The 12,696-nt window shown below is 42.1% G+C and overlaps 1 protein-coding gene across 1 annotated transcript in view; it reads left to right on the top strand.

Annotated features, from left to right (window-relative positions):
- Positions 1-9,705: 9,705 nt before the first annotated feature.
- The window catches only part of STAT4 (signal transducer and activator of transcription 4), a 78,757-nt gene continuing 75,766 nt past the window's right edge, over positions 9,706-12,696 (top strand). The window contains exons 1-2 of the mRNA XM_016217818.2: positions 9,706-9,833; positions 11,298-11,442. Coding sequence (XP_016073304.2) covers positions 9,706-9,833; positions 11,298-11,442 — 273 coding nt within the window. The remainder of the gene's footprint in view (positions 9,834-11,297; positions 11,443-12,696) is intronic.

Genomic DNA, 12,696 nt, shown 5'->3' on the forward strand with positions numbered 1-12,696 from the left:
TAGGTAACAAGAATAGTTGTATATCTAACACATAAGTTGAATTTGTAGTTTAAACTTTTTCTTTTAAGAAAATTGGCAGAGATAGCTTCGTTAGAAAATTCTTTCAAACATTTAAGGAATAATACCAATTCTACAAAATCTCTTCCAGAAAATTGAAGAGGAAATACTTTCAACACGTACAGTCTAATAAAATCAAACACAGACACTACGAGAAAAGAAAGCTGCAGACCAGTGTCTCTCATGAAAATAGATGCTGAAAATCCCTTTAAAATAAAAGCAGCTTAAATCTAGCAATATTGCCAAGGAATATAATCACAAACAAGTGGGGTTTACTCCAGGAATGCAAGACTAGTTTAACAGCATAAACAAGAATGAACAAGAAAAACATATGGTTATATCAACAGGTGCAAAAATAACACACCTCGTATTTGACAATGACACACTTGTTTATGATTAAAATTCTAAAAAAAAATTACTAAGAATAGAAATGAACTTTTTTAACCTAGTTAGGCAGGAAAAAAAGAAAGGCATACAGATTGGTAAGGAAGAAAGGATGTCTTTATTCACAGACCACATAATTGTGTATGCAGACAATCACAAAGAATCTACAAAAATGCTACCGGGGCTAATGGGAGAGCTTAGGTAGGTCACAAAATAGAATGTCAATATACAAAAGTTAATTTCAATTAATGAGTAGAATTTGAAATATTAAAAATACCATTTATAATTGCACCAAAAAAGACAAGGAATTTGGTACAAATAACAAAAATGTGCAGGATTTGTATACAAAACACTAATGGAAGAAATCAAAGAAGATGTAAACCAATGGAAAGATGTTCCATACTACTTTTTAATACTCCATTTTTTTCCATTTCCTTCAATAACACCATATGGAAACCATATTGGTCACTCATGAAGCCTGGGAGAATGGAGGAGGTATGCAACAGAGACAAAAATTAACTAGATATAGATCATTAGAGATAGCTGCTTCGACCCCATTACTAGAAATGCTTCATTGGCCTCCATTTTTGGGTAATTTTTGTGCCCTGTTTTCTTCCCCCCTCCATTCTCTCCCCCTTTCCAACTCCCTTTGAATTTTCCTTTCCTTCCTTTCTTTTCTCTCCTATCTGCTCCACTCTTCCAATTTCTTTTTACATCTTTAAATGGAGCCCTTTAGCTGATTTTTCCACATTTTACCAATTCAAGTAGCTTAACCAAGGTGTTTTCTAAGCAAAGGGTTCTCTCCCTAAAATATTTAAGACAGAAAATGAGAAAAGAGACAAATTAAAAGATAATCTCCTCTACCCTCTTCAACTTGGTATTCAGATAGAATTGATGCACATTAAACATTATATACATTTATATAGTTATATGTTAACTTATAAATGTGAGATATTATTATAATTACCATGCATAGTGACAAGCTTGGTGGGAAGGAAGGGCTTGGAAAAGGTGAGTCACCAAAAGAGCCTTTCCCAGGACAGACTGCGGTGACAGAGCTCTCCATCAGCTACTCCATCCTTCAGTAAATATTTCTTGAATGCCTGCTCTATGCCAGGCACTGATCTAAACACTGGAGCACAAAGAAAAATAATATATAATCCTGACCCTTTAAATATTCACTTCAGAGAGTAAGAACAACATATGAAAAGTACCTAAAAATAAAATAGGGTGGTTAAGGGCTATTTAACTGACTAGAAAACCAGAACTTTTTTGGAAGAGCCTACAATTCAAATATCCTAGCTTGCTGTCAAACCGTATTTTCTAATTTGTGATACATCGAGGTCTTTTAAATGCATCGCTGATTGTCCATATGCTCCAAGGGAAGGCTGGAGAATCGGGGTGCATATGTCATCTCTAATCAATAGACTGTATTGGCTAGCCTGTCTATTTTGTAATTCACTTTTATACTCTTAAACTTACTTGTCCCACAGCTCACTGAGCAATGTATTGCTTTTCTTATAAGAGCAGATAAGATTCGTTTCTGGAATCAGACAGTCCTGAGTTTGAATCTGAAATCTGCCCCTTAACATCCGATGAACACTGACCAGATCCTCTAGCCTCATTAAGCCTATTGCCCTTTTCTGACAATTGGAAGTAAGAATGATACTTAATCCTATGGTGTGTTGTGAGGATTCGGTAAAACAATGCATGTGAAGTTCTCAGCCCCTTGTGGAGTTAGAGCTGAAGAAGTGCTGTTATAGGAAAGAATGCTGGTTTGTAAGTTGTAATGCTTCTGAGGTGGCACTTGAGGGAGCACTGTCATTGGGAACTGGATTTGAGAAAACTGACAGGATAGATATTCTTAAACCCTTTGTACAAGACATTGTCCCTATTCTGATGGAGCTTGGGGACCTACGCACAGATAAGCTGGTAAGACCCGCTCCAGACTGTCTTGCCCCAATAAGCCTTGCTGCACCACCACTTGCTACTAGCATATGCTACCAAGAAATTCAATGTACCTTCCTGTATGCACACGTTCTGTCTGTCCAGCATCCAACTCCAACTCTCCCACCTTCCTCTGGACACATAAGAGAGGAGGCTTGGACAGGAGAGGTAAGGTGCTATCATGAAAATGAAAACCAACAAATGTTTATAATCTTTGTACAAGAACTGGGAGACGGTGGAGCTCACTTATAACCAGCAGCAGGGAAGGTGAAATCCCCTTCTCTTCCTCTCACTGCCTCCAAAATAAGCACAGCAGGGAAAGCACAGTCAGGGGAACTGACTTTGAATCCTCTCTGCCTGTGATTTACGGGTACAAACCTGTCTACCTCACTCAATCTCTCTTCATCTTGTTTGAAACCCCTTCTATTTAATGAGGGAGGAAGGACTAGGCACTTCCAAAGTCTCTCACAACTTGCTTATTAGTCTATTAATAACAGCTATTTTGGAGAATTTTCATAAATCCTATTCTTTTTTTTCTTTTTAATCTCTTCTTAAGAGGGAAATCTCAGGTTATAGACTTGCAGAAAAATAGATTCTAATTTTGATTTCACCACTTTTAAGCTGCTTAACCGCTCTAAGTCCCAAACTCCCTGTAAAAATGGATATATTATAGCCCACAAGAAATTGCTAGAAGATTCAAAGATCTAATATAAGGAATGAGATTAGAACTAGGGCAATTGAGGAATCATTTGCAGGGGACAGAGGAATCTATGGTGGCTTCTGAGTTTGGGACACTTTAATGGGGATTTCACTTTATGGTGTTTTCCTTGTTTGTTCAGGCCAATGTAGAACCAAGAAATTGGGGACCTACCCATTTAGACTTCGTTCTAAGAAAGAGAAGCAAAGTGGACGTAGAGATACCATTCCTTAGAAGCCTGGCTCAGTTCATGGAACAGTAAGGGAGGCAGAGATTTACAGCAGACATTTTAACCAAGAAAAAAAGTGTTCATGTGGGTGGAGAGTCCCTCATGATACGTCCCTCTGGCTAAACTGGTTACAATAGGTAGGAAATGGCGAATAGAGCAGAGAGTTCTGAAGTGTTGTCTGTGGGTCCCCGGGGGTGGTCCCCAGGACATTTTCAGGGGGTCTGAGAAGTTGAAATTATTTTTATGATAATACTGTTTTGCCTTTTCACTCCCTCAACATTTGCACTGATGGTGCCAAAGCAATGGTGGGTAATGATGGTGCCATAGCATGAACCAGGGGGCTGATGCCAAATTATCCTAGTAATCCTTATAGTCTTCACCACTGCAAAATGTAAGAAAATTTCAATACCAGTTTCACTTAAGAATATGTTTGAAGATGCAAGCAAATTCATCTTATTAAATCTCAGACCTTGAATACATCTCTCCTAATGTTCTGTGTGAAGTGGACTTGCTAATGTATGGTGATGGCCTCAAGGAAAAGCACTTGTATGATTGAGTTGTCCACCAGCCTGGCCGCTTCTCTTCTCAAAACATGATTTTTACTTGAAAGAATGACTGACGAACTATGGTAATTCAGACTTGTGTATTGGGAAGACATCTTTCTGAAAATGAACAAAGTGAGCCTGTCACTTCAAGGAAAACAATTGGCAATATCAGTTTCCAATGATAAAACTGGAGCTTGCAAGCAAAAATCAGAATTTAGAAAACTTGTTTCTTCACTATGAGCTTAGCAGCTTCCCAATACTTAAAAAACTTTTCTAATGAGATCACTGGTGATATTAACTAACATGATTGTCTGAGAGTGTGTGATGAAGTGTGTCGGCATTTGCAAGATCTGCATAATTCAATGGACCAGTATTTTCCAAATGACCAATGTGTGACATCATATGTGGGTGAAAGTTCCATTCAAAATGCAAGATGCTTCCATGGATTTGGCTGCAGTACTGTAGAGAGAAAGTTTGCTGCTATGGTTTCACATTCCACAATGCAAATAACCCTCAAGGAGCTACCGCTTGTTGAATTTTGGTGCGGCATCTAAGAAGGCTATCCACAGTATCTGGAAAGGCTATTAAGCTCTTCCCTTTTCCAAATACATATCTGTGTGAGTCCAGATTTTCTTCAAATATGTCAGCCAAAACAATATTTTGAAACAGATCAAAGGGAGAAGCAGATATAAGAATCCAGCTGTCTGCTCTCAAGCCAGACTTTAAAGAAATTTTCAAAAATGTAAATCACTAATATTCTGTGATGGAAAATATACTTGTTTTTCATAAAAAATGTTTATTTTAATACATAATGGATTTATAACGGCCATTTTAAATGAATAAATATTTTAATTTTTTTCTAAGATCTAATTTTGAATACAGTAAATAAAAATTTAATACAGAATAGTAACAAAAAAATCTTCAGGGCTGTCAGCAGTTTTTAAGAGTATAAAGGTGTTATGAGACCAAACAGTTCAAGAACTGCTGGGGGAGTCCCAAGGAGAGGCTCTTAAAAGGAAGCCGGGAACAAACGTTCTGCTTTGTACAGCAGACACTCAACAGTGGAATACAATGATGATAAAGACACGCAAAACCAGTATGACTAACAACAAGGCAGGAAGTGAAAAGTGCTAAATGAGTGGCCTGGATCCGTGCTGTTCAATAGGGCAGCCACCAGTGGGCCGGTGGGGCGATGGTCCATACTGAGAGAGCCTGAAAGTGCAAATCCGCACCGGACTTCAGAGATTCAGTATGAAATACGGAACGAAAGTATCTCAATAACTTCTTACATTGATTATATGCTGAAATGTGAATAGTCTGTATGTATTGGGTTGTTTATAGTACTGAAATTAATTTTGCCTTTCCTTTTTCAATGTGGTGACTAGAAAACTTAAACACATGTGGCACGTATTTTATTTCTCTTTGAACAGAGGTTAATCTAAGGGCAGAGGAGGCTGGTCTGCATCAGGTCACAGGCTCCTGTAGGGGACAGGACTTGGATAGCTTGGGACCAAACTGTACAAAACTTTGCCAAGAATTTGGTCATTTTTCTATAGACAGTGACTGCTTCCCCAGAAGGAAACAGGATTTTTCCCTGTAGGTTATGGAATGGTCTGAATTAGGCACTTTCTTCATGTGGGGACAGGGCAGCCTCAGCTCCTGGAAAACACCCAGTGGGCAAGTGGCCAGGATCAAGCCTACCTGACCAGTGAATTTATTTATTTGTTTACTTACTTGCTTATTTTTAAAATATATCTTCATTTGATTTCAGAGAGATGAACAGAGAGAGAGAGAAACATCAGTGAGGAGAGAGTCACTGATAGGCTGTCCCACGGGGGATCCTCGACCTGGAATCTAACGGAGATCTCCTAGATCATAGGTCAATGTTCAACCGCTGAGCCACACCGGAGGGGCCCTGACCAGCGAATTTAGATTGATGTCCAGAGTGTGACTTTGGGGTTGACGGACTCGTTTTTCTCACGGGAGAGAGATGGGTGGTATATTTAAGCTCATGATAATATTGTCCCCTGAGAGAGGAGGCGCATCCTGCGGCTGCAGATGTGCGATGGCAGGCCAGGGTGAGTCACAGAGCAGGCCTCGACCTTGGGGTGCAGCACTGCCCTAGACATGTGCACAAGCAGATGAGCCTTCCGTGCACCTCTTTCAGCCTATCCTCCTTTATTCTTGTCTTTATTTTCACCATTTACGGAGCTCTTGCTGTGCGCCAGGGGGTCAATCTAGCTCTGAGGAGGTCTGACATGACAAGCCCACTAAGAGAGGAGCTGAAACATCTGGGCTCTTAGCCGGGCTCAGCTGCTCACGCACTGAGTCACCCTGGTCTCCTCTCCGGGCCTCAGTCTCTCCAGAGAGGCGGGAGCAGGACCGGAACAGGTGCCTGTCACGGGGGGAGAAGAGCTGCGCCAGCAGCCGGGTGCGGGCTCGGGCGGGAGGAAGGTGCGGGCCGCAGGCGCGGGCGCGCTCCTCGGGGCGAGGCTGCGAGCGGAGCACAGCGGAGCCGAGGTCGGTGCCCTGGCCCTGGCCGCCCGTCCCTTCCACCCGAGGGCCAGCCTCGCCGGGAGCGCTGAGTCTGGAAGCGGGAAGACAGGGATTTGGCTCCAGGCAGGTGAGTCTGCGGGGGTTCCAGCTGCCGGGGAAACCCTGGGGAACAGGAGGCGGCGGCCCCGTCCACCCGCCTCCTCCCGACCGCCTGGCACCTGCGAGAGGGCGCCCTGCCCAGGGGCCCGGGCGGCTGTTCCTGCCGCTTAGCGTTTCTAGAGTAGAGAGTGGGTGGGAACCGACCCAAGCAAAGTCCCAGAAACGCGCACACTGACGCACAGGAAAGCCTCAAGTGGGAGGAGAAATGCAAATCCCCGGCCGCGGCCGTGGCGCCCGCGTCCCGCCGCAGTGGAGGGCGACTCCGGCTTGACGCGCGTCCGCCCGGGGCCCGGGCCGGGAGCCAGGTGAGTGGGCCGAGCGCCCCGCGCCGCTCCGTCGGGGCCAGGCCGGGCCCGCGGGCCTGCGGGGCGTCGCCAGCTGCGCGCGTGACGGTTACTTCGCTTTGACTGGCCCGAGGAGGGTGGTTTTTAACCGGCAGCCTCCGGCTCCATGATTCAGAGACGCGCCTGGCGCGGGTCCGTCCGTCCGTCCGTCCGGGCGCGCTCTGCCTCCCGGAGCCCGGGGTGGACGCGCCTGGCGCGGGTCCGTCCGTCGGTCGGTCCGGGCGCGCTCTGCCTCCCGGAGCCCGGGGTGGACGCGCCTGGCGCAGGTCCGTCGGTCCGTCTGGGCGCGCTCTGCCTCCCGGAGCCCGGGGTGGACGCGCCTGGCGCGGGTCCGTCGGTCGGTCCGTCCGGGCGCGCTCTGCCTCCCGGAGCCCGGGGTGGACGCGCCTGGCGCGGGTCCGTCGGTCGGTCCGGAGCCCGGGGTGGACGGCGGGGCTGCGCGCGGCGGGTCCCCCAGCGCCCGCGGGGACCCCTCTCCCCCGGCTCCCTGCACCGCGTCCCGGGCTCAGGAAAAGGCCCGCGGCTAAGGTCCCCTGTGGCTGTGGCTTTGATGAGAGCAGGTGATATTTTAGGGCAGATCGTCTGCGTTGCAAGCTCCGGGTCGCGGGCCGACCAGGCACCGAGAGCCCCCCTCCCCGCACCGCAGCGGGACGAAGTGCCCGTTTATGTAGATCTCTAGGGCCAGGCGTTCAAACAGAACAGACAGACAGTCGGTTTTCAGAAGAAGGGTCCCACAGCTCCCTTGGGACGGGGGAATCAGCCCTGCAGGGCGTGAAAGCAGAGGGAGGTGCTGAGCGATCCGCAGGCCCCCACAGGGCAGTGTCCCGGGAAAACACGCGCGGAGCTCGCTCTGGAAGGTGGGCTAGGGCCCTGAGGGGGATCCAGCTAACTTTAGGGTGGATTCAGTTCAGCTAAGGCTTAGTTAGAAAACATATTTTCATCCAAATCATAGCAGGTTTAACAATAGTAGCAATTACAATTGTAATGCTCTTTCCAGCTCATGCTCTCTCTTGTGGTTAACTGGCCTAACTGATGGGATAGAGCAGGACGATAGGAGCAAAGGGCCAATTTTGTGTGGAATATATATATATATATATATATATACACCCAGTATCTGGAAAGAGAGATGTGTCTGGTGTCAGGAGACTTCGGGTCAGTTTGTAAAACTGTGCACCTTGGCAGGAGTCCTTTCTAATCCTCAGATTTTTTCCCATTTTTAAAGTTGGGGTAATACCTGCCCTATTCACAACATCAGGAGGGCCACTCGTTCATTCAACAAGCACTTACTGAGCATGGACAATATGCCTAGAATTATCATGTTTAAAAGTCTTCATAAATATAAAGCGATATGCAAGAGAAACATTGTTTTTTCCCAGTTGCTTTCTTTTAACAAAGCATTGGCAATAATTTTCTTCTATACATTTAAATCAGGGGAAAGGTGAGCCCAAATGGTTTCATTTGAAACCTGCAAAATATGTATATGAAACAGATGAAATTTATTATCATAAATATTCTGTAAACAAAAGTAAACTTCAACTTACACAAGAGAGAGATTGAAATACTATGGTGATTAATTACATAAAACTTTTTTTCTTTGATCTAGAACTACTGACAAAACAATAAAAATTTTACTTCTGAGACAGTAAAATACTGTAACTTTAAGGAGACGTCATATTAATTTTCCTGAGTTAGGAAATACGTCTAAAGCTTCTAAAGTGGCCAGAGTGGGGTTATATGGGGGAAAACACACAACTTTTTTTTATGACAGGTTGTCAAATACGTTTTCAAGTGTGGTTTCTTCCTCAAGTAAATTGAGGGTTTAACCACTTTCAGAAGCATATCAGAGACTAATTAAAAGTAGACTTTCAAAGCTTCCCCCAGCCATAGCGGATCATCACAGAGAGAAATAACAATATGTATCGGTTCGGAGATATTTTTACCTGAAAGAATTAGAGCCCATGAAAATGCATAGACAAAACTCTTCATAAATCTTAGATGGAATTAAACTATAAGTCTAGAAACATGAGGATGACTCTAGAAGTCAGAAAAATCTGAAATGAAGACAAAAGGATAGCACAATTTCATATAGAAGAAGCTTTTATTGGACGCTCCTCACATATCAAGACTAATGAGGGTCTTAGGAGGTATGGCTGATTTTGCTACTTGCCTTTACGTTGCTCAAAGTCTAATAGTGTAGAGGGAGCAAGGGATGGGGAAGGAGCTTGTTGAGAATGAAAACTGGTGTAGACAAACAGCGGTGGGGTGGGGAGGGGGGTGTCAGGGAGTGAAAGCATCCTGGAGAGCGCTGAACCGAGGGATCCGAGAGGCAAGGAAGGAAGTGGTTTAGGGCCAGAGGGAGAATCCTGTTTTTTTCATTAGGGATGGCGTGCGAAATAGTTTAGAATTGCTTTATCTTTGCATTGAAAGCATTTTCTCTTTTTTTTAAAGATGCCATATATATATATACATATATATATATATATATATATATATTGATTTCAGAGAGAGGAAGGGAGAGAGAGAGAGAAACATCAATGATGCGAGAGTCATTGATCAGCTGCCTCCTGCACGCCCCCTACTGGGGATCGAGCCCACAACCTGGGCATGTGCCCTGACTGGGAATTAAACCTCCATCTCCTGGATCCTAGGTTGATGCTCAACCTCTGAGCCTGGCTCCGTGAAAGCATTTTCTCTTTTAATGGCTTGACTATAAAAGAAAAATAATTATTCATCGGTTACTTAACTAATGGACAACATTGTCTTTACTTGAAATCTAAGAAAATAATAAGATGCACCACAGTTATTAACATTATTTTTAAACTCTAATTTTATGCCTTATTTTATAGCATGTCTCAGTGGAATCAAGTCCAACAGTTAGAAATCAAATTTTTGGAACAAGTAGATCAATTTTATGATGACAACTTTCCTATGGAAATTCGACATCTGCTGGCCCAGTGGATTGAAAATCAGGACTGGTAGGATCAAACATTATTGTGTTTCTCCTAGAGGTTGATGCACAAATGCTTTATACCCTATTCATATGGATTTATTCTATGGTTCACTTTTCAGATAAAAAACTTTTTCAGAGTTTTGGAAAACTTTTTAAAGAATAAGAATTGTAGTTCTTTCTGGTTTCATCTATTATAGATGAAAACTTAATGGTGCTAGTCCCTTGTTTTTCAGTAAGCTGAAACCCCAACAATTTTCTAAATATTAAAAAGCCAAAAAGTAAATTGGTTGTTAATTTCAATTCTCTATCACAAACTCAATGTAAATAAGTATTTTTTTCTTAGTATATTTTACAAACAGTCTTTGAAGCCTCTATTCACATTGCACAACTTAATTTTCTTTTTTTTGCTTTAAACAGTTGTCTAACTTTTTATTGTGCTAAAACATATATAACATAAAATTAACCATTTTAACCATTTCTAGTCATAGAGGTTAATGGCATTAAGTATATTCATATTGGGCGCAACTGTCACCACCATCCATCTCCAGAACTTTCTCATCTGCCCAACCTGAAACTTTGTACTCAGTAAGCAGTAGCTCCTCATTCTCCCCACCCCAGCCCCTGGCAGCCACCATTCTATTTTCTGTCTCTATGAATTTGACTATTCTAGGTACCTCATGTAAGTATAAGCACACAATATTTGTCCTTTGGTGACTGACTGATTTCCCTTAGCATATTTTTTCACGATTCATTCATGTAGCATATATCAGAATTTCCTTCTTTTTTTAAAGCTGAATAATATTCATATATCTACATATATATCTATATCTATCTATCTGTCTATATAGATTAGCTAATAGATAGATAGCTGATAGATAGATGATGATAGATGATGATAGATAGATAGATAGATAGATAGATAGATAGATAGATAGATAGATAGATAGATAGATGATAGATGATAGATGATAGATAGAACGAACATTTTGTTTATCCATCTGTCAATGGACATTTGAGTTGTCTCCACCTTTGGGCTATTGTGAATAAAGATATGAACACTGGTGTACAAATATCTGTTCAAGACATTGCTTTCAATTCCTCTGGTTATCTCCCCAGAAGAGGAATTGCTGTATGTAATTCTATGTTTATATTTTGAGGAATCTTCATCTTGTTTTCAATAGTGACTGTGCCATTTTACATTCCCACTAGCAGTACACAAGGGACCCAGTTTCTCCACATCTTCGCCAATACTTATTTTGTGTTTCCCAGAATTGCAGCCTAATACATGTAAAGTAGTATCTTCCTGTGCTTTGATTTGCATTTCCCTAATGATTAGTGATGTTGAGTATCTTTTCATATGTACAGTTTAATTTTTAAAAATCTTTAAATGCTTATCACTGTGGAATAGATTTATCACTTTAAAATTAGTATGGTAAAAAGGTAGTTGTATCCTGCTGTGTAATAACATTCTTTTTTTTTTTTTTTTTAGGGAGGCAGCTTCTAACAATGAAACCATGGCAACAATTCTTCTTCAAAACTTGTTAATACAACTGGATGACCAGTTAGGTCGAGTTTCCAAAGAGAAAAACCTGCTCTTGATTCACAATCTAAAAAGAATTAGGAAAGTCCTTCAGGTGAGAAATGCATTCTACTTTTTCCAGACATTTAGATTTTTAAGTCTTAAATTCATTTTCCAAAAATCAAACATGTACCTCTATATTATTCTCAAACCAGATTTAATAAGAAAAAATCTTAATTCTCTTACCATTTTAAATTTTGTGCACAATTTTTTGCTTGTTTGTATGAAATTTTGAATCTAAAATGCACTATCAGTGAGGAGGGCCCGTGTGATTTACATGTGACTATTTGTTAGTTATGATCAAATTTGGCAATGCTGGAACAGGGATTTGAAAGATATGGCTATCCCCCAGACCTCCCTTGCCTGTCCCTTATGTAACAATTTACAGTTAGTATTGTTCTCATTCATAGACGGAGGCTTCATGGTTGGTTGTGCTTTCCAGATTTGGTTCAAATCTCACCTCCTTCAAAAATATTCTTTCTTGTACTCTAGCCCCCTATTCCCAAGGTTCAGCCAGGCAAAGCCCATCTCTGTGCTTCTGACACACCTGACCACATCTGTACTGTGGCATTTAGTGTATTGTGCATTGGTGTTATTTATGTGTTTGTCGTCTCCCTCAAACTATGAGTTCTTTGAGGCAGGGATTTTAGCATTCAACTTTGAATTTCTGGCACCCGCCACAAGCCTGATGTATGGTAGATGTGTAATATTCATTGATTAAAGGATGAATGGATGAATTAATGAATGAATGAATGAATGAATGAATGAATGAATGAATAGAATCCAGGATCTAAATAATTAAAGGCACCCAGCTGGCATGGTTCAGCAGCTGAACATGAACTTATGATCCAGGAGATTGAGGTTCGATTCCTGGTCAGGGCACATGCCCGGGTTGCAGGCTCGATCCCCAATAGGGGGCGTGCAGGAGGCAGTTGATCAGTATCTCATCATTGATGTTTCTCTCTCTCTCTCTCCCCCTTTCCCTTCCTCTCTCTGAAATCAATAAAGATTTTTATTTTATTTTTTAAATTAAGGGCAGGCTAAACTGAGCTAAACCCGGAGGTGCTAACATAGCAAGCTCTGAGCATGGACTGCTGAGTGCCCATACAACATATTAGATAACAGGAAAAACACATGTGCCCTTTCTCAGTGAGGCATTCTTAGAATCCCAAACTTACGCTGAATATATTTTTAGAAAATTTTACCGAGACTATAAAAAAAATGTGCTTGAAGTTACTAACATTTGTGAGAGGGACACATACACTGTTTATTCTTATTATTGTTTGGGTTGCACTGAGCCAACTTTGCC

The sequence above is a fragment of the Miniopterus natalensis genome, chromosome 8, assembly GCF_054644295.1.
Source record: "Miniopterus natalensis isolate mMinNat1 chromosome 8, mMinNat1.hap1, whole genome shotgun sequence".
Taxonomy (NCBI): Eukaryota; Metazoa; Chordata; class Mammalia; order Chiroptera; family Miniopteridae; genus Miniopterus; species Miniopterus natalensis.